Here is a 27,154-nt window from a genome sequence, read left to right on the forward strand (position 1 = left end):
CGAGTAACTAATCCAGAGAAACTGGGAACCCTGGAGAGACATTATGCACACTTAATGAGAAATACAAAAAAACTATATAAGGTGAAACTTGTACTTATAATGCTGGGAAAGATACGAAGAAACACAAGTGCTTCTAAAGGGCAAACAATTTCATTTTACAAGTGACTTTTTTACGTTACTACAGAATTACTTGTACCTATTTTTTTTACTAAGACTTCATAAAACATGTAATATGAATAGATGTATAACCAGATTGAAAATGTAGGTAAAAGAGTACGCACACTGATACAAATATTTATATCATTGCGAGAAATTAAAAAAAAAAACAAGTTTAATAAAACATATACTACGGGCTGTGTAAATCAATTATTTTCTACGGTTGCATTGAGTGGGGAGGTACAAAAAGAACAACATTAAACCCGTTATTGATATCACAGAAATCTATTTTAGGTGTTATTATGAAGAAACCTTTCAGATATTGAAGCGACGCTCTCTTCAAGGAATTCAATGTACTAGATGTCCGAGAGTGTTATAATTAAAAAAGTAGTAATCCATGTTCATAAAAATAAAAACAAAATGAAAACAGGTGAACACAAACATCAAACCAGAAGTAAGGGAAGAAATGAAATTTCCGTTCCAACAAGCAAAAGAGCGGCTTTTCAAAAACTATTTTCATATCTCGGTCCTAAAATATATAAAAAAAATCCCTTCACAGCTGAAACAATGTGAACTGTCATCCTTTGGTCCTAGAATAACAAAATGGTAATTAGATCTAGGCAGGACTGATTCTGAAATATTACTAAAAAATGTAATCTGATAATTATTTATCACGAACGCCTAGTTGTATCTTCGCTTTTGCATACTTCTCTTTTTAATTTTTAATTTTCTTAATTACCTACTCAATTTGCATGTTACATTGTTCAACAATAAAGTGTTACTATGTTATTATGTATTTTGTAATGTAACTGTTATGTATTTGTAATTGTGTACATGTATGGTAATTTTAAACATGTTAATTTGACTGTCTTCAAAATGGGAATACTTCCTAGATGGACAGTCAAAAGCTTCCTTCCATATAATGTAATGTATCTTTAAAAAAAAAAAAAAAATATTTACGATAACTTAGGCGATTATTGCCAGATGGCATTTTCTTTCAACGGACCTATGTAGTATTAGGTATCACTTTAAATTCTGTCATAACAATTAATTGGTTCCTTCCTTCCCCATGAATCGCTGTTAGTTAGTTATGAAAATAATTTCAACGAATGGTTCACGAGAGACTGGCGAACGGTTCGGCTCGCAAATGTATACCCTCTTTAACATTTTGATTAAATTAAAGTACGTAGGTACATGTATAATGCCATTCTTCGTCTTCAACTGTTTCATTCAGTAATTATAACGTACCTCATGCAGCACTTACGCTTAATTTAATTAAGAAAAGCAATCACGTTAAGTCCGATTTCCTCCCAAAGTGAGATAACTGGAAACGACTTCTTAAAAAGACACACAAGAAGCGTAAAACGATACGACGCACAGTGGGCTGAAAATCGCCTTTCATAGACATAGAGACTTGAATTTTCAATAGTAATTTTTTGGCTAGAAGTGGATTCTGCTGATCATTATTATGCTATACAATTTCGTACGAAGCAATTGCGTGTACAAATGAAGGAGTTATCATTTTTTTAAGAAAAAATTGTATGGCACGACATTAAAAATGATTTTAGGCTTGCAGTGTTAATAAAATATTGTAAACTAGACAAAGCATACTCATATGTAAAGCATTTAAGCATTAAAATGAATCATCAACATTAAAAAGTGTTTTTTTCAACTTTGAGGATTTTAAAAAAAAAAATCACAAGTTGCGCCACAATACGAAGTATGTCAAAAAAAAATAAAAAATAGTAGTATATCTGTGTGTAAGGATAGAATGGCCAACCTTATGATTCCAGAGATAGCCTCATTTTTAATGTCAGTGACCATACAAATTTTTCTTAAAAAAATGATAACTTCTTTATTTGTACATGCAATTGCTTCGTACGAAATTTTATAGCATAGTAATGATCAGCAGAATTCATATCTAGCCAAAAAAATACCATTGAAAATTCAAGTCTCTATGTCTATGAAAGGCGATTTTCAGCAAACTGTGCGACGGGGAATTGAAACCCACTAACAAAGGAGTGCAATAAAAAGATATCGCGGTCCAATCTCGAAGCTATTGAAGGAACCTCCGTCCATTTGAACAATTTGAAGTCATAAGACGAAATGTTTTGTGCAAAACACCCTTACAGAAAATATTTCGTTAAATCAGTTTTTTTATATACTAGAGTGGCGACACTGAGAAGATCTTCCACTTTGGAACGTGCCGCAAATATACTATATATTATTTATAATCAGTAAATGAATCAAATAAAATTTACTTGCGCACGCCGGGATTTAAACACGCGACCTTCAGCTTGCCAGTCGAGAGCCTTACTCCTGGGCCACGGTGTTATCAAAACATTAGTACCTACCTACCTAATAAGCTTTAAAATATATATTTTTTAATGCATGAATTAATAACAGTAGGCTAACGAACTGAAATTACACCAATAATGCATTTTTTGTTTTCTTGTTCGTCATGTCGCAATGTTATCAAACTCTTATTCCTGTAATATCACGAAAATCCGAAAACATTATTAATGGGTTATGTGTTTAATTATTTTTATTAAATACCATTGCCGGCAAACGAGTAAATCTTGCTTCTAAGAAACTGGGCGTCTTTTATAGAGCTAGAAAATTCAGCAATAGTTACCAGCTGCTAACCCTATACAAATCCCAAGTACAAATTTGGGAGCCACCTCTGGACTGGAGCCCCACAATATTTGATAAACCTACTTGATTCTGTGCAAAAGAGGGCGGTCTGTCTGATTGAAAATCTATTGTTAACAGTCCGATTGCCGTATCTAATGCACAGACGCAATATGGGCATGCTGAGTCTGTTCTACAAGTATTTTAATGGAGACTGCTCTAGGGAGCTAGCAGCATTGATCCTGATGCACGGGCGTGAGAACAGGCCGCTTCTTCAACTCGTTTTTGTGTAAGATGGCTCTGGACGTCTTCAAGACCCGCATTAATACATCCTTTCCTTCAGCCCCTACCTTAACTCGCCTCGCAACGCTGCCCAACTGGGTGGTGATATAGCTCAAGTGCCTTTACACTGTACAGACAGGGGTGCTCTTGTGAGGAGTCACATAAAAAAACTTTTTAAAACCCCGGCGTTTATCGACATATTTAAAATTAAATCACGTTTGTGAAAAAAAACTGCTTGACGAAATCATTGGCGAAAAACTCTTTGAAAAAACACGATTTACAATTTTCTTAAAATCAGAATTTGCTCAGCAAGTTTTTCACAAAGCTTATTACTGGCGGATGAAAATAATTCAATAAAAACATCGCTTTTGAAAAGATCTAAAGAAAAGGTAGTTAATTTAAAACCTAGAAAAAACGTTTTAAACAAAACCATTTAAGAAAGCGATTCTTTCAAAAATTATCAAACCCAAAACTGATATCATTGTCAAAATATTATATCTTCTAAATTATACTTTCATCTTCCCAGAGTTGAGATTGAAGTATCAAGAAGTCTTGTTACTTAATTCGATCGTTCTTAATAATAATAATAATAACCTTAATCATTGGATACTCGTAAAATCAATAGCGACTCTTTTTGCAGAAAAGTACCGATTACGCAACCACTTGGTGAAATCCAGTTTTGTGAATTGAACATCAAAGAGAATCCGATTTCTTAATCCCCTTTCCATTTGCCGGAGATATACAATTAATATTGTGAAGACATTTGCTGGAGCTATAAACGAAATAATAAACTCAATGGAGGCTTAGTTATTGAAACGGAAAGTGGTAGAAGAGAACTGAGATCCAAAAAGCCACAGGTACTGGCAAAATTGGGTATTTCATAGACCCGCGTCTCACAGGATTCTAACTAAATAACCAACTAACCACCACGCCGTTTCACGTAGGCAGAGAGGACTGACTGCCAAGCAACTCGGTCTTGGGACACACTCTTTGATTCATTCACATTAATACATCTTCTCATACATACATACTCTTCTATCATTCTCACTCTTGACATGGCCCGACTCAAGTATCTGATACACTTGATCGTCCCAAGTCTTCCTCGGGCGTCCTCGACTTTTTCTACCATTCAAATTTGCGTCATATATTCTCCATACACTCCTTTCTCCGTTCATTCGTTATCCATGCCCAAACCATTTAAGCGTCCCTTTCTTAATCTTGCTCTTATTCTTTGCGGATCTCCAAATTTCCCACACGATCATACGTTCTACACATGGTTTTACCACACTTAAGCCTCAAGGGTCTAATTTCTTCAGCATTCAGTCTACTTTCATCCTTTCTGCCAGTTCCATGTCTCAGCGTCAGACACAAGGGTAGTTACCAGCACTCCATTGTGGACTGCTAGTTTTGCTTCTTTGAACAATTTTTCGTTCGCGCCAACTGCATTTAGTCCATTAATGTAGTTACCTGCATTTACCTTCTTTCAATATCTCTGTCAGCTTTTCCTTATTTAAAACAGACTGTTTCTTAATCCATAGATTTTTCTCAATGTGTACATAGTTTTCAGTATGAAGATAATGCATACGCATAGGAATCGGATATAATTACATGATCATAATTAATACTAACACACATATATATATATAAATATATATATATGTTAGAAACACTTCCAACAAGTTCAAAGCAACCCAATCAGGTCACTACACACATACTGCTTAATATTGCCAACCCCGCCCCCACCCCCTCTACCGTCAAATCACTATCAACACGCATACTTCGTCCTAGACATAAGAATTGATAAGCACCCACTTGTATCTTGACTTCTGGACCGAACAGACACGCGAAAGCGTTCAGTTTGAGACGAAATTCAGGACATAAGGCCTCTGAAGATGGACAGTGAGATCTGTCCGAAACGTCAGAAATTAAAAAGTCCTTTTAAGGACTACTTTACGCGGGTAAACCGAGAACATTATTCTACATCTTACACCCGTGAAAACCTTAACCATAACATATATACATATACATGCGCGAATAGACATAAATCTGTGACATCGCCACTCTTCACTGTAAGGCTAGGATATGCGCTTGGTTGTTGTGTGAAGTTGTTTGTTTGTTATTTTTCATTATATATAAATATATATACATAAGATATATATATATATATATATATATCTAGGTATATATATATCTTATATCTAGAATCTTTACTAATGCATTTAAAATCGCCAATATAGCAATTGGATATTTATTACCTAATGATTCTTGCACAATTAATTATTCTTATTTTCTATTTAAAATTGCCCTAGCATGTTTCGCCTTAATACATTCACAAATAATAACGCCTATTTTAGCCCTCTATGACGAGAAGTGTGAGATAATAAGATATAGTATGCTGAAGTAGACATTTTCAACGATAATTTATATGGATTCAGAAAAAATGGTTTGCTAGTTCTAAAAAATATGTTGCGCTGATTATATTATGGATTTCTTGCGTCTCTATTTGTGTTTCTTGTGTATCTATTTGTGTTTCTTTTTCTCTTACTTTTTTGTACTATTTGACATTTTAGTGACCTTTCATATAATTTTGTATTTGTATTTGTTTTATATTTTAATCTTTATTTAGATGTGCGAAAATTAATGAATCTATTTGTGTTTCTTGTGTATCTATTTGTGTTTCTTTTTCTCTTACTTTTTTGTACTATTTGACATTTTAGTGACCTTTCATATAATTTTGTATTTGTATTTGTTTTATATTTTAATCTTTATTTAGATGTGCGAAAATTAATGAATCTTATTTCTGAGTAGATTTTTGTAATTGTTGTAGGTATATTTACTGAGTTTTTATAACTGGTTAGTTCTCAAGGAAGTGAGATCGTTAGTAAAAACCCAGTATAAATAAATTATTTGCTGACAATGTGACACACAAACATGTTACTTGCATTTATTACTTGTTAATTTATAACTTATAATATCCGCCTGTAAGCTGTCTTGTTAATTTTCTGTTTATTTATAATAGATCTAAAATAAGTAAACAAACATGAGCTATTTCTGTAAACCATTAAACGGTTTGGGAGTAACGTGTTAGTTTGGGAGGTTATTCTCATTACAAAATAAATATATAAATAACGATTGTTTTGGAAGTCAACGACAGAATTCCTTGTGAATGAAATAATTGACTTTCTAGAGGTCTACATTCTGGCTTAAGGTAATCTACATTTCAGATAGTAAACAAATTGTGCAATTATAGTCTGAAAGTGAAAACTCTCATTGTTTTTTATTTACTGTGTGTGCGGCTTCCGCGAATAGACATAAATCTGTGACATTGCCACTCTTCACTGTAAGGCTAGGATATGCGCTTGGTTGTTGCGTTAAGTTGTTTGTTTGTTATTTTTCATTATGTTTTTAAAGGTTTTGTCACGTAATAAGAATTATAGTTTTATAGAATAAAGGAAGTTTAAACCTTCCGTTATAAATATACCACTGGCAGATACGATTTCTCAAGATAAGTATGGTTTTATAGCTTAGCAAGCAAATGCATCGAGTGTAGATACTGTACAATATCAAATACAATGGTGGTCTGAACGAATATCGTTTCAAAGAGAATTGTAAAGAGTGACTGCCTTTGTGAAGAGTATCGTTTTATCGTGCATGTAATAAATTACGGATGAAGATGTGAATTAAGGCTGCATATTGTAACCCTTATTAAATTCAAGAAAGCTAAAAGCAAGCATGCGTCGATTGCCCATTTAAAAAATTGTTTGATCTTCGGTACAACAGAAGCGAACTATTTATAAAGTGCTCTTAAAATACATTCGTTACACATGCAACAAACTATTAACACTTTGCTTAAAAAACTTTAACAAAACATATACGTTTTTTATTATCTTTATAAAAATATAGGTACACCAATCTGAAAAAAGAAAACAAATGGACACGAGACTAGATATGCAAAATGCACAAATCTCACCGATGTTGCCAAGACCACAGTAACAATATTCAGACACGCAAAATTCCCCGTTGATTTAAGCAGGTATATTGATACGAGTATATCAATAGAAATATGTTAAAATTTTATTTAATTGTTTCAATATTTCACAACCCTAATAATAACGTTCTCAATTCTGAAATTAATACAGGATGTCAGCGCCCTTGAGGTGATTTCGCACAAAAACGGCGCTATACAAGTCATCCAATTATTATTATTATTATTAAAGTGCACTGGTGACCGGATAACTCATTAAAATGACAGTTAAACACACCTTTAAAAAGTGATATAAAGTTATGGAAAGTGAAATAAAAATTAGGTTACGTAGGTTAGTTTTACATGTTAGCTTGCTTTTAATGACTTTATACCACTTTTTAAATGTGTATTGAATTATCATCGTGTTAAGTTATCATATAACCATAAGTGCGTTACCTTTGGGAGGTGATTCTACAAGTAAAAAATACAAAATTTATTTTAAGTAAGTATTTGGAAGAATTTCAAAAAAGCAGAATTTCGAAAAAAGTTTATAATCATTTTTACTTCTACCATCTTGTAGAGTCACCTCCAGAAATTAGTGCACTTTACCTAAGGACAACCTGTATTGACTTTATAAATTGCAGAAAGATTTCGCAAAAAACGAAATTAACCTTAAACGTTTCAATCTTTAAATGAAAAAAAGTCCCGACACGTATCGTGAATTTAATTTAAATCCTGAAAAGTATTCAATTTTTAATTTCATTCAGTAAAAAAAAGACAATTGAGCAATATTCCGAGAAATTGTGAATTCAACGACCTTCCCACCGTTTATTTATTCAATTGAAGGCTTTCATTAAAAAAGTTATCGGCCCTTGGCCTCACTTATAAAAGAGCTTTCTGCATATATTATCATTTTGTACCATTTTATTTTTTGTTGGACCTGAACGAATTACTCAATTTTTGACTTCGCAACCGTGAGAAATCGAAAAAATGAAGCATGTCCTTTTAATTTATTGTTCCAAAGTTCAATTCGTAGAAATCCAGTTAATCTAACATTATCCAATTTTGAAAAAGACAATAATAAAAATATGTTTCCTGTTAAAATAATATAGGTAGGTAGTTACCTACCATATTTCATCTCGGAATTCACACGATCTGTTCCAACTTTACGACATCGTCTGTCAAAAATTTAAACAAAAAAAATACACATTACAAATACAGTATTATTAATTAATTCATTCAAATGAAATAATTTGAGTATCAAATTTATTGCGGGCCTGAATTCAAAATATCAGTTTTCAGAATTTTTAAAATTACAAAGCAAATTTGAACGTGAATAATTTCACGAAGGAACACAATCGATTTTTTTGATAATATTATTATTATATGAAAAAAAAGTGTATTTGACCTTTAAGTTTTCCTCTGTTTACTATTTTAAAATTGTATTTTTAAGATATTAATGCACTTTTGCAATCTTACACAAAGTCAGTAATTAATCAAACAATATTTATGGAAACGTCATAAATATAGAAATAATATTAATTGATCATCTGTATGTGGCTTCCGTCCTATTTGATAACGCCTTCAGAAGGCGAAACAGCTGTCACGCTTAGTAATAATAATAATAATAATAATGATTATTACACAGCAGACCTTGTTAACATTTTTTTTCTTCATATAATCAATAATATTGTTAAATTAAAAGGCAGTTCTGCAAATCAAACTTAATAACAATGAAAAATTGAAATACAACCTTGTAAAATATGTTGATTTCTATCTCATTTTGAGATGAGATGAGATATCTTTACTTTGAGTATGACCGCCATACATCATGAATTACTCGTTGACATATGCCCGACGTTGCTTGGAGACCTTTCTCTACTTTCTATAAATGTAATATGCATGGGTTATATATATATATATATAAAAACCTTCCGGAAGAAATTCTCTTAAAGATGGTGAAAACCGTATCCTCTGGTTGAGAAGAACTAAGCGTACAAACAGACAGACGTGGGTAGTGACTTTGTTTTATACTATTTAGAGATTGCGTGATTTAAGATAGTTATCCTGTCCAAAGTTAAAACTTTGAAAATGTTCGTATTTTTACATTAAAAAGAAAGACAAACATTCCCGGGTTACGAATAACCTGACAATATTTGAAAATCTCCTACTACCACCACAGTAAGCTGAAAATGTTGCTTGTGTTGTGATGGAGGACTTAGCCAGCCGAGGAATTGAACACACTACGCCTGGGTGGGACCCAAACGCCATGTCAACTCGGCCACCGACCGGTCAAACATTCGTTTAACATTCGGTATAACATTCGTTTTTTGTAAAAAACCGTTTTACTACATTTTTGCAAGTTGTTCATGTTGATTCCCATGTCCGCGCAAGATTCAGAAGTTAAAATTCTTTCCTAAAATTAATATAAAATATCTTCAATTTCTCTCCGTAAAACAATATGTGTAAATGGTCCCATGATAACTCAACACAGCGAAAATTCAACACACTTTTAAAAAGTGATATAAAGTCATTAGAAACGATGAAAAAAATTAATTTTAACCTAACCTAACCTAACCTACTTAACCCAGTTAATGAAGTTTTTGTTTCATCACTTTCCGTGACTTTATATAACTTTTTAAAGATGTGATGAATTATCATTAAGATGATTTATCCGGTCACCGTGGAAAATAAACCTTAAACAAAGTTTAACTGTGATGTCTATTAAATATCTTTAAAAAGCTTAACTGTAGTTTGAATAGCAACCGTATTTTTGCAAACTTATTCTCAGCCTTTAACGCCTCTGGCATATTCTGTCAGGAGGTCCTAGTATTTCCGCTATGCAATAAAATCCAAATAAATTAAATATTTCCTTAATTAAAGTGATGAAGTACGCTTTCAGTTTTATTATTAGAAATAAAAATAAATTTTGTAAACAAATATAAAAAAAATATTAAAAATGGCTCACCTAATATAGCAGAAAAAAAATAAAAACAGATTTAATTATACAAATGTGTTGTAAAGTTTATAGTTATAGAAATTTAAAAAAAATCACAATTTTTCATTAATTGATTTAAAAATAGATCGGAACCTTTGGTTTCACAGAGGTGTACGTTGTAATTCTTCTGTAGGTAAATTCTAGGTTCAAATATAAAGCATGTTGTTTTCTCTTTCTAACACCGTTTCGATCATATTTCTCACAATGACAGTAAGGGAGACGCAACTATTTCAATGAACCATATGAGCTATTCCCAAAAGTGAACAAATTAGCCTGAGAGATATAATTCTGAATGAATCATGTATTACATGTATATAATTATACACAAATTTCGACTACCATAATACGGACATGTGTCTAGTGTGGTAGTCGAAAAGCATGTAAAAAACCTGTACCCTAATATATTTTTATGAATAAAGAAAATTAAAAAAAAAAAAAAATCTTGTAAACGTGGTTGATTACGCGTCTCTTCCGCATTTGAGACATAGTCCAGAAACCACAATTGAAGCTGAATTAACTTTGTAATTCATATAAATTCTATTATTATTAATACTTATTTTGGTTGTGCCTCTGTCTGTAACTTCGGTTCAATGTATGTACGCATTCTTAAACTTTTGCTTTAAATTCAAGCTTCGTTTTAAAAAATGAAAGTTTTTGTTTAGGGAATCCAAACAAGCGATAAAGCACCTATTTGGAATATAATAATATTTGACTAATTTATATAGCGCCGAGCGACCGGAAACTTCAGAATCTGATCCAGCATGATAATAGTAACATCCTCCCACAAAATATAAGTATGCAATAGTGATTCTATGCGTATTGCGTGATTGTTCACGAGTTTGCGACAGTGATTTAATAAAGTTGATCCTACCTGTCCAATAGGCTCCATCAGCTTGTACTGGTTCAGCTGCAGATAGCTGCCCGATGCATCAATTGACACTCTTCTAGACTCTCTCAAGGGGGGTCTTCTCCTCACAGTCCTCGGAGATCCTCCCGGAGACTCTGCCCCTTCCCCCATACACCCAGGGTCATCCCTGCCTAAGGACCTCGACTGCTGTGTCACCAACAGCCTCGCCCGCATCTCCCTGGTAAGTGCCGATGGCTCCATACTACCAGCCTTGGACATATCACTGCACTCAGGTACTTCGTCATCGTGCCTTAAATCCAAGCTCTGAGTTTTTGGTACATCTCTCAAATACGGCCTCAGTGAGGTCTGAACTGATTCTCCGAAAGCTTCCGTCTCTAGAAAATCTAGCTTTTGTGGTGGTTTGTGTAAAGGCACTACAGGAGCGTACTGTCCCAATACTTCGATTGTTGGTTTACGGGTATCTTTTGTTACATCAGCGTTAGCTAAACTTTCTTGGTGATCTTTTGTTGTTTCCATAACTTTAGCTAATCTTTCATGATTATCTTTTGTTATTTCTACCACGTTAGCTATTCTTCCTTGGTCATCAGTTGCAGTCTGTTGGGATTCGTTTAATTTGGTTTCTCTATGTCTATCGGCTAATTGGCAATGCTTGTAATCATTTTGGGTTCTGGTCTTGCAGTTGGCAGCCATGCCGTTGGGGGTGGGGGTTATCACAGTGGGTTGGGAAGGGGAGGTGGGGGACTGGATTGGAGGCCCGGGCGTATGCCCCCCAAGTTGGGAATCCCCATGGGGGCCCGACTGCGGCCCAGGGTGCCTTGAGGGCCGCGTCATGACGGCTCCTTCTGCCTCCACCGTGGAATGTCTGTAATAAAAAGAAAAAACATGGTTAATGATTACGGAAATAATTGAAGAATTGAAAACTAGCGGACAAGAAGACATTGGGTGATAAAAGTATATTTTTGAACGACAAATCCTATTACATGAAACTGGCTTAGTAAGGACGAAAGCAGAAAGAGTATTGTAGAAAATTAAAAACTACATACAGTCGTATGTTAAATAAGAATATTGGACAAGGGAGAAATGAATGGTAAACAAACATTGTTACACACAAGTAGATGACGAGTCGGGGAGGCCCCAGTTAGACATGAAATTTTTAAGCTAATCAAAAACTTGTGTCGGATTATGTCAAAAGTCGGAATAATTTCTCTACCCCACGGGCAAAATGTCGAGATCGTTAGGAAGTTAAAAATGTTACTTGTGACTTTTATAAAACAAAACGTTAATAAATAGGTTGTAGCATAAAATTAATAAAAATGTGACGACGAAGCGCTGAATAAACAACATAAAATAATCTGACTTAATTATCACAAAACATGATGTAGCACAAACCGAATTGAAATTGATTTTATTTTGAATAGATATAAATTGTTTAAAAGTTTAAAATATTCATCGCTCTGCATAAAACAGTGGGCTAAACTATTCAATTTCAAACAATGCAGTATACATTGTTTGATATGAAAGCGCTTGAGCAATTTATTAACAGCTAATAATGTTCAACGTGCGTGAATTTTAATGATGAAATTATTGTTATATGTTAATTCGGAGAAATTACATATTCAAATTCTTTTCAATAACCTCAAATTTAATTCAAATTTTCGGAAATTCTAGTTGCAAAGTTTTCAATTCGCTTTTCTCTTTGACGGTGACAATAATTTATCACAAATTATTTTACGTAGGAAAATTTATTATAAAAAAGTTATTTCCTTACCCTACATAAAACATTATTTAATAGTCGACAGCTAGAAAACAGCATCATTTTGCAATAATTTCACACACGTTTTTCTTTGTAATATAATATTTACTACGTAATACTATTTTATACGCGCCCTTGAGGTGATTTTTCACAAAAACGGCGCTATACAAGTTATGCCATTTTTTATTTTTTTCGACTTTATGTCCGGGTTAAATCTTCCCCACAGGAAAAACTGAACTCTTCCACACACTTTTCCACAAATGATCATCTAGTCAACTCACATTATGTAAATGCATTATATAAGCATAAAAAATCCAATTATTATTATTATTGCCCAAAATTTCGTTGTACTGTTAGGTCGACACGTCCGAAACCTTTTGAAACCGCGACAACAATTTGTAAATAATAGATTATTTATTTTGAATTAAAATGGTGCAACAAAATAAGTTTGCTGTGTTTGAAAAATAAGATTATTCACTTAAAATTTAACATTTGGATGTTGGTAATTTGAATCATAATGACTGGTTATTTGTAGCTTTGTCACGTGCCCTTCACGTGAAATTGATAGTGCTATATAAATTATCCAAGTACTCGTACCTATCCATTTTTATTAGTATTACTTTCCAGGTATTTGATTGTAAACTTCACAAATTATTACAAAAGTTTATGACAGTTTGTTCAACTAACGAAACATAATCATCCCGCCGCTTCTTTATGGGTAGGCAGTGAGGACTAAAAAGCTACACAACTTTATTTTGTACAAGCTTTACGTCAATCTGATTCAAACAACGTCTTATCAATTCTCTGCTCTAATACCAACTCTTGACATGATAAAATTTCTTACATTCACTATGTACTATAAGTAGAGATGGCAAAATTTTGTTTTAACTTAAAACGCGAAAAATATTTATGGATCGAAAATAGGGCATTTATAAGTTTTCTTTGCGTTTCAAGGCATTTGAAAGTGTTTCCAGTGATTTCTATTTCGCGAATTAACGCGAAAAACGTGACTTTAGCCGTATTTCAGCTAAATTATTCTATTTAGCGAAATAGGCGCGAATTTTCTGAAAATACCGGGTATTAAAATAATATGTGAGAATTTCAAAAAATCGATATTTACATTTCGATTTTTTATAATTTTGTTACTATTTTATGTGTAAATATTTAATATTTTTGTACTGTAGGCTAAAATTGCTTTTTGACATTACACAAATTGTGCGAAATAAATTACGCCTATTGATGTTAATCGCAATCTGCATTTGTTGTATTTGTGTTCGACCCGTACAGTTTCCTTCCTTATTAATTTAATATTAAAATTAATTATTTATAATCTTTCACATGGAAATACTTGCAAATGAAGGTTAAACATATATTTTATCAAAAAATACTTAAAATATGCGCTAAAAACATTCAGGAAATACATTTTTTTCTATTTTCCTACAAAACGCTAAATTATGCCTCAAAATGCTATAAAACTCTAAATTTCCAATTGTTAATGCTAAAAAATCTGAAAATTTAGCATTAATTAATTATTTCATCTCTAACTATAAGTAAGTACGTTCAATAATATTTTTAAAACACAGGATTTGAGATTAGGTACACGTGTTCGACAAAAATGATTATAACATCAATACAGTAAACACATACGGAGAAAACTTCAAATAAAATATTGATAATTTATTAAGAATCTCTTCAAAAACGGGGTTTCAGACCTTTAACGAATGCATTGACAGGTTTCCAAATAAGCCTTCAGTAAGCTTTTTTTTAATGCACTTTAACTTTTCTTTTTTTTCTAATGCACTTTAACATAAGAAACTTCTGTGGCTTGACTTCAGTTTACTTGTATATTTATATCTATCATTGTATATTATATAAAAGCTGTTTGTTTCTTACAAAATATATTTAAAAAAAATAAAAAAAACATAAATGTGTTATCGCGACGTCGCGTCGGGCGGCGTCGGAACACTTTTAAATTCTAATATTTTCGAATTTCGTCATTATATAATATCAGGACAAACATAGGTGCATGAACACGTGTTTCGATATATCATGAAGTATTTAAAGTTTATAAGAAACAGAATACAGTTTTTTAAACGGGATAATAATAAATCAGCAATAATTATTTTTCTTTGTGCACTTCAATCGTTTGGTTTTTTCCCTGGCGTAGAAAACTGCAAAATTACTTCTTTCGCATGAAAACCAAATATTACATGCCTTGATTCATATTAATATCCCTATATTGTAAGTTCGTATGCAAACATTTTAACGGCGATTTTTTTTAATGTTAATACCGCGCCAGTGTTTAAACTGCCCCCAAAAGTTTGAAGCCAATGATACGGCATCCCTAATTAGGGTGTGTTGTGAGGATTAAGGCAACACTGAAGGCACCCGAGGCAATCCGAAGGTGGCTGCTTGAAATCCCGGCGTGCGCAAGTAAATTTAATTTTATGAATTTATGTCATTTTACAATTAATAATTAAAAATAATATTTAGTATTTTTGCGGCACGTTCAAGAGTGTAAGATACTCTCAGTATCGCCCTGGTGTAAGATCACTATTCAGAATTAAAACGTTGTTTGAAATGGCTTTAGCCATGTTTGGTGACCAAATCTGAATAGCCAGGTACTTCTCCACCATCCTCTTCCTCTCCCTACTACCTTCAACCTCACAACATACGCTATTTTGGAGATGCCATAGTCTCACTGCTTCTAGACGGTTGGGGACAATTGGGACTCTTGTCTGGTATTTACATAGTGTGAAGTAAGAATAACCTGAAATAATTTAAATATTATAATGTTTCGTGAACACCCTTATTTCAATTAATATTTCTGAACGAATAAATTCACCTAAATAATCAATAATTTTCTCATTGCCATGGAACAACCGGTCAGTGGTTGAGTGGGCATAGCGCTTGGGTCTCACCCGAGCGTCGCGTGTTCGATTCCTCGGCTGGCTAAGTCCTCCATCACAACACAAGCAACATTTTCGGCTTTCTGTGGTGGTAGTAGGAGATTTTCAAACATTGTTGGGTTATTCGTAACCTGGGAATGTTTGTCTTTCTTTAAAAAAAAAAAAAAAAAAAAAAAAAAAACAAGTAAATAGGTATGTCTTATATCTTTTACTATGACAAAACGAGATTAAGTACCTACCAGAAGGGATGACATAAATTTTGAAAGGGTGTCCTCTCAAACAAAACAGTCTGTCATTTAGCATTAGCATTCACGTCAAATCTCGTGACGTCATTACCGCTTAGTGTCCTAACCCTCGTTTGCATAAGAGATATTTGATCAAAACATAAACGTTCTAATAATATCATTTAATGTTGTCATTAGAGATTTTAATATAATTGTAATTTTAGAAATTTTACTGAACATAACACAATGTAAGGATACGTACTTGACAATTGACAAGCTTTGTTTGGTGACTAGGTCTGAGTTGTCCAATGTGCGGTATTCACATAAAAAAGTAGAGAGGGGATGGAGAAATCTTGTAGCGGGACTGCTAACAAAACATCACAGAAATTCATTTGTGCTCAAAATCCAAGCATTATTTGACTCGGAATTCGAAAGGACGATACTGCTGTATTTTAAAAATGTGTACTTGTTTGTTTGTTTTGTTAGTAAAGCTTTATCGAATAAACAAAAATATTATTGTCTTCCCGGGCCAACATGGGAAATAAAAACGTGTACATAATATTATTGGCTAGAACAATAAAATACCAAAATGTTCGCGTAGGTCCTAAAATTAATTGCTTTCGGAACCATTACCCTTGAGAACCGCTCTGTTAGGTAAACAGAATCGGCTGTGGTAAGGCACAAAGGAAACATCAACATTTAAAAGTATTACACGAGATTTAACAAATAACTAAAGTTAATTTTAATTAATTTAAAACATTCCTCAATTGCAAATTACTTACTAGACAAGCTACTTTACACACATTAAAGCCTCAACAACCGTCATAAAGTTTAGACAAAGGCACCATAAATACCACACAATCAAAGAATTAAATTTCTCGCCGGTACCGAAGAGAAAATAAACGGAAATAAAACAACCAAAAAAGTAGTTATGAAAATGCGCCGCAGTAAACGATTTTTTTTTCAAGGAGAAAAACGAGTATTACTAATCTATTAGGATCCTGTTGAAAACGTGACAGCATGCCATTCCCTGATAAATTATTAGTATTTTCATAATACAGCGGAACACGTGTTAACGCAGCTGCGTTTATCTTGATTTTTATTTTAATTTGATTTTTACAACGTTATAACAAATTCGTGTTTTAGTGATATTTTACTAGGAAATCTGTCAATTCAATCGTTAAAACATATGCATTCCTGCTTTTAACAGTAATATGAATAATTTGAAGAGAATTTCAATAAATTTGCAATATTTAGGACGGGTTGTTTCGGAGAATTTGAACAATTCATCAAATTTCAACGTTAATTTGCGAGTTCTGTGAAAGTCCTATTCAAGTTCTGATATTATATCATTATAGGCTAGTTGCTTGACAGAACTGAAAAAATAACAGAACTAGAAAATATCTTTCACAGAACTCGTTGAAATTTGATGAACTGTTCAGATTCTCCGAAACAACCCGTCCTTAATATCATTTAGTTTTCTCAGTGTACATATGAATTATTTTTATGGGAACATCGCGCAACTCATCTGCCCTAAACTATTGGGAATATGGCAACCCATTTTAGGGTATATTAGGAGGTTGTAGGAAGTGGGGAGGGTAACGAATGTGAAAGGGGAAGGTGGCGAAGTATTTACCTGGCTATTCAGATCTGATCACCAAACGTGCTTCGCTTCTGAATGGTAGTCAATACCAAAGCGATACCGAAAGTATGTACCATGATAAAGAGTGTTTTTTTACATTACCCACACACAGGAGGTCCTGAGGAAATTTAATAAAAAATAAATTTTAAATTTCCTTCGGAGCGTACGTCATCTTTGGGGATGCTATGTGGAGGGTCTTTCAGAGAGGACGGATTGCCAAACAAGACGGTCTTAAGTTGTATCTTACGCTTTCATAAACATTTTTTAAAAGGAGTAAACACATAATATAGGTACATAGATATAGATAATAATCACTAAAACAAAATTACATTTTCGTAAAAACAAATACTATTTAGAAACTAGTTAAACTTATATTTCCGGTGTATGCATTTAAAATAAACATAAAATGTTGTCAAAGAGCCAAACACATTGTTACTTAATTTTTTACTCCAATCGTAGAAAATTTGAGAGAACTCGATATTTCGAAAAAACATTAATTTTGTTTGGGGAATTACTAAGAAAACTGTAACTTGAATTTTACCTAGTTCATATAATAAAAAAATTGGAAATAATTTTTAAAGTTAAACTACTGTTTACGATAGCTATAAATATTTGAGGCAAACTGGACAGAATTATTATTTCCATTTTAAACGTCAAAAAAATTACGTATGTATGATAGAAAAAAAGATGAAAATACTTTTATAAAATATGAACGCTCGGTCATATATTATGACCTTTACATGCTAGAGGGGTTAAGACCGTTTCAACTTTATCACTGTTCTGACTTTACGCGCCTTGTAAATATTTACACTGCATTTATAAGTAAAGGGATTTATGTTTAAACACAGTTTGATTATGATAACATTTGTATTCATTGGAATTTCTACGAAAAGCTTTCCGAATGTCAAAGCCACAACGAATTCCATTAAAACACATTATAGTGTTACATTCGTCGAATTTCATCAAACAGACAACATTTCCTGCGCATAGACGTAAAAAAATTTGCTTTATGACATGAACAATGGAGCAACGTTGTCAAATTACTGGTGTATAAATTCAATTTAACCTAATGTTATTAGTTATTCCTTTGTTATAAAGCGGTATTTTATTTTCATTAGTTTCTAAATACCGAAATTGTGCGGTTTGATATTAAAAACAAAATATCCCTCACGATCGTGAAATTTTCAAAATTGGCGCCGATGGGGGTGTTAAGAAAAATCTGTAAATAGTATAAAATAAAGTCGCTATCCACGTCTATCTGTGCGCTTAGTTCTTCTAATAGGGTTTTCACTATATTTAAAGAATTTCTTCCGGAAGGTTTATGTATATAATACATGCATATTATATTTGTAGAAAATAGAGAAAAGTCGATGTTTTTTAATCAAGTCGTACAAATATATATTTTTGGGCGCTTACATTACTAACGCTGGCTAAACCTTATGAGATACATCAAAACAATGTACCACGGAATTGTATATCTTAAAGTATAGTATCTTATAGTAAAAATAAACTCCCCAATAACCTTAAAATTAGAATACATAATGTTAACTGTAATCAAGAAATATGCTCATCTTGCTTTGAACTCGGAAAAGTTGAAAAGATCAAATATTTAGGTATTATTATTGATACAAAATTAAATTGGCAGTCACAAATTAATAATACCGTCTGTAAATTAAGATATCTTACATACACATTTTACAGGCTAAAAGAAGTGCTCAATGTTGAAAAACTGAAAATTATTTATTTTTCTTTGGTGCAATCTTCACTCATATACGGAATAATAGGATGGGGCGGTGCGCTTCATGCACATATAAAACCTTAACAAATAACTCAAAATTATATCATCAAAGTTATGTATAGTCGGAAAAGAACATTTTCAACAGATGAGTTATACAAAGAATGTAAATTATTTTGTCTCCGTAAACTATTTATTTTGCAAACTATGAAATACATATTTAAAAACAAAAATAAATGAAAACAGAATCAACATTAGAAATAATAATGTATTTTATACTAACCAAACGAACACAAAACAAATGCAACCACACTGCAGTTTCATTGGACCTCGTACTTTCAATCTTTTACAGAAAAATATTCAAGTGATTACTTAACTTCCTCAATATTTAAAAGAGTTAAAATTATGGCTTTTCGATACACAGTTGAAATTTTTTTAAATATAATTTGTATCAATTTATGTTTCTCATAAAATATTTACCATATATTACACTAAACACTTATAACATCACTGTACACTATAAACACTTTTTATACAAACCGCTTAGACAAAATGTAATCTTGTGTTTGTTTTATATGCCCACAGTTTGTTTATTTCTAGATACAATAACATGATAACTTAAATATATTACCCACGCACAGGTTGCGCCTTAGTGGGCTCCCATTATTCGTAATGATTTATATAATATTGTATGTAATTAATGTAAAAATTGGGAAAAATTAAGGAATTAAAAAAAATAATAATAATTGAAAAAGGTCTACCGAAGAGTCCACAATGGCATATGTCTATCTCCTAAGATTAGCCCCCACCAAAGCAAGGTACACGTCAGCTAGTGTATTTATAAATAATGTTTTCAAATCAGCAATTAATAATGATTGAATCATTTCTATAGCGCCGTTTTCGTGAGAAAATCACCTCAAGGGCGCTAACAACTCAATTTATAATTTAACCACTTCCCTACCAGCTAGACTTATAACTATTAATTATTCACAGTAATTAACCAAGTAATACAGAAAGCACGGTAGAATCATTTGAGATTCTTACTTATGTAGTGATGTACAAGGTGAGAGGAGGCTGCGGGTTAGCACCGATATTCAAAGTAGGTACCTACTCTCTTTAAAATTATTTGCCTTTTACCTCCCAATAATCTCTAAATAGTATAAAATAAAGTCTATCCGCGTCTATCTGTTTGAGCGTTTAGTTCTCCTTAGATTTTGATAGGATTTTCACTATCATTTAAAATGTCTTCCGGAAGGTTTATATATAAAACATGCATATTAAATGTAAAGAAAGTAGAGAAAAGTCGATGTTTTGTAATCAAGTCGTAAAAAAAATATTTTCGAGCGCTTACATTGCTAACGCTGGCAAAAACTTATGAAATACATAAAAAAATAATGTACTACGAAATTGTATATCTTGAAAGGCCTCACAACCTCAAAACTTTACCTTAAACCATTTTTAAGTCCGTTATTATTTTAATTCTATATTTGAAATGTTCGTAGGTACTTTTGGAAAGTCAAATTTTATCCTGTGATATTCACGTGCAAGCAAATACCTAGTTATAATCAAACATACTAAGTTCGGTTATCTGAGGTGTGCGTTATTCCTGCGTAAGATTATTCACGTTCAATGAACTCAAATATGATTTGAATTTAAGTGTCATATTCAAAACTGGAACTGCTTGTGTAAAGAATGATTCAGACAAGGGATACAGCAGGAAAGCACCTACCAACCTAAAATATTACATTTTAATTTTCTCATTCAAAATCACCGGAATAATCTGATTCTTGACAAAACATTTCCAAGATTGAAAATGACTATCAAAATAATTTTCTGTAAAATATTGTGCCATAGTTTGGTGCTTTATTGCTTGTCTGTATTCTTAACATAATCGGTTAAAATTTAAAAAAAAATACACTTAAATTCAAAGCAAATTCGAGTTCATTAAACTAGAGTTACACAGATAGACAGACTAGCAACCAAAATAAGTGTTTTTGATGCTATTTATGCAGTGAACATTCATTTTGGCTTTTTCGGTATGTGGTTTAAAAAGTTTCATTTAAAAAGAGGCGTCCATAAATCTTTTATAATTACAACAGAAAGAAGGGAACCAGTAACTCGATGATACCAAAGACTAGTTGCATGGCAGGGTTTGGTACTGTCGAATGAGGCCAAGGTGAGAAACATGAACAATTACTGAAGAAATAACAAAACTTGAAGAATATGATATACGTAAGGTTCGAATATAATGATATGAATTAGGTTCGGTTAAAGCCTGCATTTATGGGCCATCTGTAGGTTGATTACTTTCCATAGCTGAACAAGTTATATTGACAGATGATTTTTTTGTTTCAAAATACATGGACAAATATCCAAGTTTAGAAAAGATAATTGGCCTAGAAACTAAAAACAAGCATAACCATTTTCTTCAAAGTGTTCTGATAGAAGTCACAAGAAGCATTTAATAACCGCTTTCCCCCACAGTTATACTTAGTAAAATATCACGTTTTTACAGCGAGTAAAAAATAAATACCTTTTTATATTTGTTTCAGTGAAATCTTAACTACAGTGCACACAATCTAATACATGTGTATAATATTTGTTTCATTGAAATATTCACTACAGTGCAGGTAATCTAATACATTTACTTATTTGTTTCAGTGAAATCTTAACTATAGTGCAACCAATCAAATATTTGTAATATTTCTGAACAGAAAGATTGAAGTTAAAGGTGGCGTCATGAAAAAAAATTTTAATGTCGGGTATTTCTAGGCCAACTTAAAGATTTTAAGCCTACAGCGTAATTTTAATAATTATTATCTTTAAGAGATATGAAAAATTCATTTAATTTTTAGAAAAAAGACAAGGTTTATAGTAAATTTGTTCAAAAAGAAAAATTGGTATTGAAATCTCGAGGCAAGCTATGTAATAAAACTAATAATGTAATGGTATATTACTTATTATTTGTTTAAATTTCCAACACTAATACTTGTAAACAAACATGAACATGAAACGCCCCTTAGAAAATACCACAAAACACAAAAGCTCCCATTAAACTCAAAACCACAGAACTTCCAACATTATCCATCCCTTCCCCCTTCTCTATTACAAGGTCGGACAAAAGTAATGCCATAATGTGAATAAGCTATAATTTTTGCAAATGTCATTGTGCTTTGACATAAAAAACAATGGAGCACAATGGATACACACCTGGAGAACGCGGAATTATTGTTATTACTTATTTGACCAATTTCCGGTATGTTGTTTCAACGCAGCGTGAATTTCGTCGTCGTTTTCCTCGTCATCATGCACCACGTGCGCGAACAATTACGCGTTTGGCTGAGCACCTCGTGCAAACCATCAAATAAACTTTACGTGAAAACCGGCCCCAATTTTTTTGATTTCCAAAAAGTGGCATCCAATTCAAATAATGACATTAACATTGCCAAATTAGCGCTAATAAAACAGACCGAAAATTGGTCAAATAAGCAGTAACAATAATTCCGCGTTCTTGAGGTGTGTTTTTTTTTTTTTTTTTTTTTTTTACAGTATTACCGCACAAGAGTCCCAACTGCTCCCGTCTGGAGCCAGTGAGACTATGGCATCCCCAATTGGGGTATGATGTGAGGCTGAGGGTATTGGGGAGGGGAGGGAGATGGGGAAGAGGAAGGTGGGGAAGTACCTGGCTATTCAGATCTGGTCACCAAACACGGCTAAAGCCATTTCAAGCAACGTTTCAATTCTGAATGGTGGTCTTACACCAGGGCGATACTGAGAGTATCTTCCACTCTGGAACGTGCCGCAAATATACTATATATTATTTTAAATTAATTAATTGTGAAATAACACAAATTAATCAAATAAAATTTATTTGCGCACGCCGGGTTCGAACCCGCGACCTTCGGATCTGTAGTCAAAAGCGTATACCACTAGACCACGCCGGCCGTCAAATGTATGTGTATCCCTCCATTGCTGGTTGTAAACTAATTGTCTATCTGTCTACAACATAAATGTCAAAGAACAATTTAATCTGACGCCATTTCCAAAAATTATGGCACATTCACATTCCACATTAAGACATTATTTTTGCCCAACCTTGTACTTCCTCATCTTCTTCTACCCAAAACGCAAAATACCTCCACTTAGGTACCGTAGTCCCCAGGTTCCGGGCAGTAGAAATATTGTATGGTCTACTAACCAGGTATCTTTTTATACGTATTACGAATTCTATTTGCAAAATATTAGCTCGAATTTTTAAACACAACTTAAAGGTAAATAACAAAGGAGAGATACAGAAATAAAACAGACAAAGTTGCTAGCAATAAATAACCACATCTGAGAATAAAGACTTTAGTACAATAAATGCTGTATTTTTCTTCAACAAGAGATGATATTTAATACTTGACATTTGTCCGCACCAGAGCGTGCAGTTTCCAACTTCTATGTAACGATTCATTGTTCATTATGAAATAAATACTTCATATCGTATCACTGCTTATAAATAATATGCTGGAATACGATAAAAACATGAATTCATTAATATATCATCAGTAATCGAGAGGAACCAAAGAGAATAATACAATCACTTTTTTATATAGAGACATTCTTAACGCAAAAAGATTACCACCTTACTAATAAACGTATTTTAAACTTTGTATAAATGAAACACAACCATTTATGAAGAGTAAACTGTTGTTTATCAGTTGTATAAAGTTAAAAAACGTAAATGTAAAAGGTTAGTTTTATACCTAAGTCTAACAGATACACAGAATTTGAACAATTCATCAAATTTCAAAGTTAATATTCAAATTCTGTGACAGTCCTATTCCAGTTCCTGAACTCTGTTTTGAATGATTTTTTATCTTCTGCTATTTTTGTGTAACTCTTCTTTTTTGTTTCCTTTTTTTATTCTTATAGTTTTGAATATCTTTGAATCTGGTAAGTTTTTAGATTTTTACGGCCAAAAGCATTTTTGTTGTTTGTTTTTGGGGTGTTATGCCGCCCTGATAATGGACACTGCAACGCTGTCCGAAACGTCGGCTAAAGAAGGAGTTAGCGCAACACGGCATAACACCCCAAAAACAAACAACAAAAATCTTTGAATCTATTAATATTTATTTTCTATTGTGTATCTTTGTGGAGAGTTTTGTAATTGGGTAGTTGCCTCTCAAAGGTTGCACATGAAATAAAGAAGAACACTAGAATTTCCATCTATATAGATTCGAACGTAGATGTCGCAACTGATCGGCTTTTGGATCTAGCCCATTGAGCACGCGCTTTGTTTCTCTTACATATGAATGTAGATAGCAATGTCGCCACTGACTCAGCTTTTGGATCTGGCCCATTCAGCACGCGCTTTGTCTCTCTTACATACGAATGTAGATAGCAATGTCGCCACTGACTCAGCTTTTGGATCTGGCCCATTCAGCACGCGCTTTGTCTCTCTTACATACGAATGTAGATAGCAATGTCGCCACTGACTCAGCTTTTGGATCTGGCCCATTCAGCACGCGCTTTGTCTCTCTTACATACGAGAATGTAGATAGCAATGTCGCCACTGACTCAGCTTTTGGATCTGGCCCATTCAGCACGCGCTTTGTCTCTCTTACATACGAATGTAGATAGCAATGTCGCCACTGACTCAGCTTTTGGATCTGGCCCATTCAGCACGTGCTTTGTCTCTCTTACATACGAATGTAGATAGCAATGTCGCCACTGACTCAGCTTTTGGATCTGGCCCATTCAGCGCGCGCTTTGTCTCTCTTACATACGAATGTAGATAGCAATGTCGCCACTGACTCAGCTTTTGGATCTGGCCCATTCAGCACGCGCTTTGTCTCTCTTACATACGAATGTAGATAGCAATTTCGCCACTGACTCAGCTTTTGGATCTGGCCCATTCAGCACGCGCTTTGTCTCTCTTACATACGAATGTAGATAGCAAATAACCAAATTGTTTAAATATGTTACCTGCAGAAATCAAAAAATGTACAAATATAAAAAGAATTTTTTTGTTGAAAAATTGGCTAGCTGAAAGAAATAGTTTGTACTAGACTCTAATACAAACTATTTCTAACTGCATACGCTTTAATTGTTTTTTGTTTTTTATTTTTATTGTATTACACCTCTCATGATATGAATGTATACATTTGATATAATCTGTTTAAGTTAAAAGCACCCAATGACAAACTACTTTAAAGTAGTTTATTGGGACTTTTTGATTTTTTATATTATTTTGATATTTAATAAAAAAAAAAAAAAAAAATAAAAAAAAAAAAATGTCGCCACTGACTCAGCTTTTGGATCTGACCCATTCAGCACGCGCTTTGTCTCTCTTACATATGAATGTAGATAGCAATGTCGCCACTGACTCAGCTTTTGGATCTGAGAGACAAGCTCACATGGCATTTCTGGTTTCATCTTTATTGTATGCGTGAGAACAATCTTTAAAACTTAATTTTAAATAAATAAATTCTTGTGGAACGTGAGGTTAGCGTTTGAATGAATTACCTTGAACGTGAATTGTTTGTTATGCATCGTGAACACCTAACTGGGAGAACATTAAAAATGTCTTTGATGAAATCATTTATGCTATTTTATTTTGACTTCGAAGTATCTTAATTTTGCCTTACTTTGAAAGGAAAATATTATCCATGCTCACTATTATTTTGAACTGTTGCAATCATGAAAAAATGCTGGGTCAAAACATGTTGAATTTGTAAGCATTCACTTAGTTTTGATTGGTGTAAGTAATTGTTAAATGTGAAGTAATCTCTCTTAGTACATTGATTGAGACAATCATTATGCGACAACATTATATGCGATGGTATTATAATATATTTTGAGATCCAGAATTTATTTTTGCCATAGTTTTAACCAAATGATGCATAATTGGTCAAGATTAGGTTGATAATTTGTGAGCCGTATATGGCAATTCGGCCCCAATTTGGTGGTTTTAAAGGGCTGAAAGCTTATTGATTTATGAATAAAATGGGCACCACCGGGTTCATTTGAAGTCCTGGACCTTCAGTTCAGTAGAGCAGAGAGTTCCAACTTCAGGGGCATGGTCACTTCTTTTTAAAGATCTGAACTGTAAATCATAAAATAATCGGAAATATATCTCTTTAACCATAGTAAAAACATAATGTTTCACCAACTAAATATTTGATAAAGATACATTATTACGCTGCTCAATACGTAAATAGCTCCTTTCGGCATACGCCACACTTCCAACCTAAAGTCCTTTTCTTCCCACACTTTGGTTAACAAGTCTGAATTAATGAAAGCAATATCCTCTTTTATTCTGTGTCTAAACTCTGGAAAATTATTAGGTAACCGCAGAATGTAGATACAATCTTTTATAAAGCCCTTAACGAAAAAATCGCAAGGCGTTATGTCAGGTGAACGTTGAGGCCAGCAAAAAAGAGATCTCTCGTCTCGATCATTACGACCAATCCAACGGTCAGGAACTTCAACATCATTACTACTAGAAACAACCATATATATCGAGGAGATGGAACAACATGCACGAAATAAGCTATTACGTGCATAGTTAAGATTACTTTTGTAATTTATGCACACTTCTTCTGTCTTTCAAACTTAACTTACAATTGTTCGAAACTATCTATACAAGTGAAATTTTGGACTTTGATTGAAAAAAAAATCTCGCCCTGACGTTAATAGTTGTTTCTAGTATTACCTAATTAAGTTGAAACCAAGTGTTATTTATAAATTTGCGTTTTAAGCGTGCAGTGGAATAAGGGAACTTGACCAAACGTTTTAATTTATAATACAGGGTTTTCCAATAGTGTTATTTATAGTGAGGTGTTATTTTGAATAGCCCGCTATTTCGGTAGATGTTACTTTTGAAGCTGTAATTTTTTGACATTTGACAAGTAGAAACTATGCCATTAATAAAAATGGAACGGTACACGCTTCAACAACGCATTGAAATCATTAAAATTCACTTGAGTGAATCAAATGCAAAACATC

At 33.0% G+C, this 27,154-nt stretch overlaps 1 protein-coding gene across 5 annotated transcripts in view; it reads right to left on the bottom strand.

Annotated features, from left to right (window-relative positions):
- LOC149412846 (calcium/calmodulin-dependent protein kinase kinase 1) overlaps positions 1–27,154 on the bottom strand; it is a 561,749-nt gene that overhangs the window by 156,376 nt on the left and 378,219 nt on the right. For all 5 annotated transcript variants that reach the window (XM_089645632.1, XM_089645633.1, XM_089645631.1 and 2 more), the window contains one exon: positions 10,903–11,761. In XM_089645632.1, coding sequence (XP_089501758.1) covers positions 10,903–11,761 — 859 coding nt within the window. The remainder of the gene's footprint in view (positions 1–10,902; positions 11,762–27,154) is intronic.

This window comes from Hesperophylax consimilis, chromosome 22, assembly GCF_061612785.1.
Source record: "Hesperophylax consimilis isolate HC1 chromosome 22, BYU_Hcon_1.0, whole genome shotgun sequence".
NCBI lineage: Eukaryota > Metazoa > Arthropoda > Insecta > Trichoptera > Limnephilidae > Hesperophylax > Hesperophylax consimilis.